At 53.0% G+C, this 4858-nt stretch overlaps 1 protein-coding gene across 3 annotated transcripts in view; it reads left to right on the top strand.

Annotated features, from left to right (window-relative positions):
* PLA2G2E (phospholipase A2 group IIE) overlaps positions 1-2873 on the top strand; it is a 5608-nt gene extending 2735 nt beyond the window's left edge. For all 3 annotated transcript variants that reach the window (XM_023529120.1, XM_023529122.1, XM_023529119.1), the window contains exons 3-5: positions 171-309; positions 476-582; positions 2383-2873. In XM_023529120.1, the coding sequence (XP_023384888.1) occupies positions 171-309; positions 476-582; positions 2383-2525 (389 nt within the window). In that variant the 3' untranslated portion in view covers positions 2526-2873. The remainder of the gene's footprint in view (positions 1-170; positions 310-475; positions 583-2382) is intronic.
* The last annotated feature ends 1985 nt before the right edge of the window (positions 2874-4858 follow it).

The following is a 4858-nucleotide window of genomic DNA, read 5'->3' as shown; positions in this document are numbered from 1 at the left end:
CCAGGCGCCAGGGATGTCACAGAGACATTATTAGTCAGCATTGCTGCCAGCAGCGAGGTGCTTGGGTGGGTGAGGTTAGCTGGACAATCCGAGAGATGTCTGCACTCAGATTGGAGGGGACCTCAGGAGACTCTCAGAGATCTGACGGCCTCTGCCCTCCCTCTCTGCAGTGGCCCTGGCTTGGGGGAACCTGGTCCAGTTTGGGGTGATGATCGAGAAGATGACGGGTAAGCCGGCACTGCAGTACAATGACTATGGCTGCTACTGTGGCATCGGTGGCTCCCACTGGCCAGTGGACCAGACGGACTGGTGAGCGGGCAGCCCAGCTCGGGGACCTCCCTGGGGGATGGAGGAGCTGGGAGAGTATCTGGGAGGAGGGAGGAGCGGGGGACATCTAGAAATTGGGGGCTAACGTCTCCTTGAAGCCTCTTTGAGCCCTGGACCCCTGGGCTCCAGTCCCTGGTGACACTTCCAGGTGCTGCCATGCCCATGACTGCTGCTATGAGCGTCTGGAGAAGCTGGGCTGTGAACCCAAACTGGAAAGGTATCTTTTCTCTGTCAGCAGGAGTGACATCTTCTGTGGTAAGTAAACAGGCCTAGAGTGCCCCAGGCACTGGGGATGAGGGGGTGGGGGGGTGGATAACTTCAGATAGGGACCTATGCAGATGATGACTCCTGAGCCTGAGGCCAGACCATAGGCTGGAGGGATGGGGTCTTTCATCACCACAGAATTGGGAAGAGGTCTGTCCATCGCCCAGATGCACACTTGGCACCCAGTCTAGAGAGCCCCGTGATCCGTCAGTTCCCAGCCTGGCCCCAGGTGTGTCCCCCCACCCAGAGGTCTCCCAGCTCCAGCCTCTGGGGAGAGGAGCGAATGGGCAGAGCTGAGCCTCACCCACCCTCCCCAGGCAGCCACAGGTGAAGTCCCCAGGACAGAGCCTCAAAGGTAAGGTCCCAGACAGAGAGAGCTGAGGCTTTGATCTGGGACAGCAGACCCATTCGCAAAGGCTGACTCCCCAAAGTGGGGCGTCAGGCTGGGCCCATTTGCTCAGCTTTGCCAGGTCTAATGCCCACTGAGACCAGTCAGCCTTCCTCTGGTCCCCGCCCAGGGAAGCAGCCTGTACAAGTGAGTGTGTGGAGGGCTTCACGCAGCCCAGTCCCGTAGAGAGCACAGTTCAGAGAACCAAGCCTCCTTCCTACCGCAAAGCCGGAAGCAGGCCCCGTGTGGGGCACAGTGGGAGGACCCAGGAGGGTCAAAGTAGACTCAGCCCAGATCTCTAAGGCCTGTCCTGGGCAAGGGTGGAACCAGAACCAGAGCCACTGGAGGCAGATTTGGCTCAGTTTCTTGCTCCTGCAGCCATCCACTCAGCAAGGCGGCTTTGTCAGGTGGTGAGGTCCCCGTCACTGGGGGTTCATGCAAGGCCAGGATGGCCTCCTGTCAGGGACAGTGCTGAGAGGATGAGTGAGGGGAGGTGTCAGGTGGGTATGGACACAGGCTTGGGTCTTCTCCTTCCACCTGCGGTGTGACTTTGGGTGAGGGATATGACCCCCCGAAAGCCTCTGCTCCCTCATCTGCAAGATGGAGGTGATCACACCCACTTCCCCAGCTTTGTTCAGCTCCCAGCAAGAACCACTTAAAGCCCCTTGTGACCATTAAGCCCCTTCCAACTCTGGGTTTCACTGAAACAGCAGCGTGGGTAGAACCCTGATGGGCAAGGGACAGTGACCTTGAGGGGATGGATGAAGAGCCCTGAACTGTGAGACGTATTCATGGGGACACAAAGGAGTCAGAGCCATTTGGGCAGACAGAGGCAGTGAGAGAGGAGGAGGCTTTAGGCCCCTGGTACCTGATGCCAGGTCTGGTCCCCTGGCTGGGTGTGGGCATACACCAGGGGAGGGGTCAGGTAAATGCCAGAGAAATTGGCTCTGTCTGCTCATAGAGACAGGCACAGGTCCCAACGGCCTCCAATCTGGGCACAGGCTGCTCTGGGGACATACAGGCCATCTGGGATTGGGTCGCTGTCATTTCATAGTTTTCCTCTCGGCTTGATGGCCGTAATTCACCATCAGCAGAGCTTCACATGGGGGCAGAAGTTGTCTAGAAATCCCCCCGGGCTGGGGCAAATGAGATTTAGTGAACCAGATGGTGTCCCCCGGGGGAGGGCTAAAGGCAGCCTGAGCGGGCTGGCGAGAGGAAGGAAGACCGCGGGACAAACTTGCAGACTTCCAGGCCTCCTGTGCCCTGCCCTTTCTCTCACCCATCCCTGAGGCATCCCCTGTGAGAATGAGTTTCTGGCAAAATGGAGGTGAGAATGTGGTCCCATGCACATCTGAGAGCGGAAGGCTGGAGCCACTGGTCCCTAACTCGCCTTGTCCCATCAGCCGGCAAAACCGCCTGCCAGCAACAGACCTGCAAGTGTGACAAGACAGCTGCACTCTGCTTTCGCCAAAACTTGGCCACCTACAACGACAGTTACGCCCATTACCCCAACAAGCTGTGCTCAGGACCCACCCCGCCTTGCTAAGGCTGTGCTCGCCAATTCCCTGCGCAGTCCCAGGCCCCCACCTCCTCCTGCTGCAGCCCCAGCCCTGGGGAGCCTTGGCACCGACGGCCCTCCCTCTGGAAAGTTCCCTTCCTGCAAATCCATCCCTCCCTGAGAGCCCTCACACTACGCCTGGACCATCACTGGCTTCCTAGGTCACAGCCTCCCCGTAGGAAGAGCCATGGCCCAGGGCCCTTCAGCGCCCAGAAGACTCTGTAACCCACCCCTAGAATATCATTCCCCGCTTCTGAATAAGTGAATAATATTTCCCATAATTCTAAATATTCTCTGATTCTCAGATTCCATCATTGTAGGATTTGATTAATCTACAGTTTCATTCTTTCATTCATTATTTTGAGTACCTCCCATGTGCTAGCAACACGCTAAGCACTGGGACACAGCAGGAATGAATCTGACATGGGTGGCCCTGTGTGCAATTCCAACATTCTGTCCTTTTAATTTTCCATTATAGCAAGTTTCTGTGATCTCTTTTTCTAAAATTCTACAATCTTATGCAAGACAATAATGGCAATCGCTGGAAGGAATATTCCCGACCATAAGACAGAATGTGAGAAGCATGAAAAATATCAACCAAAAAATATTGTCCCCACTGTGTCATCAGGCTTCAAATCCCTCCCATTAGCAGATAGGCTAAGAATGGAAAGAAATTCTAGAATCATCCTCTTCAAATCCCTCCTTTGACAGACACACCTGGGGGCAAGAGAGAGGAAGTTCTACCTGAGGGGCTGTCCTAAACCCCAGGCCAGTGGTGTCAGTACCAAGCACCGACACTCTGAGCCTCTGGCTGTCTGTCATCTTGGCTAGCCCAGAGTGCCCAGGGAAGGTCTCCTGTGAGGATGCCCAGGCCAGAACGGGCTCCTGATACAGGGAGGAGAGAAAGAAAGATTTCAACATCGCGGGGCTGACCCTGGTGCCATGACGAATTTAAAGCACAGAAGGACCCCCAGGAGGCAGACTGCCGCCTATCCTGGAAGCAATGTGTTGAGGCAGATTCTCCTCCTAGACGTAGATATAATACCTCCACTATCTATAATATGCTGATGAAATCTTGCGGGATTGGTTGTGAGCCTATTTAATGAGCTAAAAGCATTTAAAAGGCATTGCTTAGGGCAAACGTCACAGTGGACACGTGATAAAAGAGAAGAAATCAAAGGGATGGTCATCATAACTTTAAAAGATGAAGAAGTTCTGTGGTGGCAAAAAATGGGGGTGGGGGCAGGTGTGCGGGCTTTGCTACTGTGACTGACTCAAATCCTTGGTAAAACGAAACAAAACAAAACACCAAACGATCAGGTCTTAAGATAAAAACGAGTTACTGGAGGAAGAGCCACATGTGCTGGGAAAAGTGGTCCTGAGGCGCCCTCTGGTGTCCATTTTATTCAGGCTACTAGGAGGAAGCCTAGATTTGCCTTAAACTGGCATTTACCTTCGTGGGGATGGGGGCAGACTGTGCTTCTGGGCCAGTGGAATCGGTCCCCTTGCATTTTCAATAATAAATACGCTAATAAATAACCAAATAAGTCCTTACACCCATCTTAGAATGATGGTGCTGCTGCATAAATGGGAAACACAGGAAGAAGGAACTGATTTGGGAGAGATGGAGAGAAGTTATGCTCCGGGCGTGATGGATTTCCGGTAGCAATAGGAAAAGGACCAGGTGATTCGGCAGTTGTGTCACCATCCGACTAAGTAAAAATGCAACTGGAGAACAAGACTCCAGTACACTGTCGTGACCTCCTGGCCTCAAGCCAGGTGGTATCCTTTGCTTTCCCAGGGATCAATAAGTGTTTGGTGAATGAATCAATGAGTCTGTCTAAATTCTATTCGTGTGTGCGTGTATCTCTAGCACACATACTTGAAGACTTGTGGAAAGGACTGAAAAAAGGAAGGAGAACCTTGAAACTGAGGTCAGAGGGTCCGGGGACAACCTCTGCTCTGTCACTTAGCAGAGTACGTCAGCTCTAGAGCCCCACTGCTCAGGGTGGCCCACGGCCAGCAGCAGCAGCATTGTCACAGAGCTTGATAGAAATGCAGAATCTTGGACCCAACCCCAGACCTGCTGAGTCAAAATCTAAGGTTAACAAGAGTCCAGATGATTTGTATGCACACTAAAATCTAAAACGTGCTGATATATGGCCATGTCCTCAGTGTCCGCATTTGTAAAATGTGACGGTGACTCTTCCCTGGCAGGTTGATTGTGCCAAGGCTTAAATAAATTAGCATGTGTGAAAGTGCACAAGATAGGGCCTAGCACATTATAAGCATTCATGTTCTATGAATGAATGAATGAATGA

Source organism: Pteropus vampyrus, unplaced genomic scaffold (assembly GCF_000151845.1).
Source record: "Pteropus vampyrus isolate Shadow unplaced genomic scaffold, Pvam_2.0 Scaffold36, whole genome shotgun sequence".
Classification (NCBI taxonomy): Eukaryota; Metazoa; Chordata; class Mammalia; order Chiroptera; family Pteropodidae; genus Pteropus; species Pteropus vampyrus.
The sequence above is the reverse complement of the archived record's forward strand: the minus strand, read 5'-3'. Positions and strand labels throughout refer to the sequence as shown.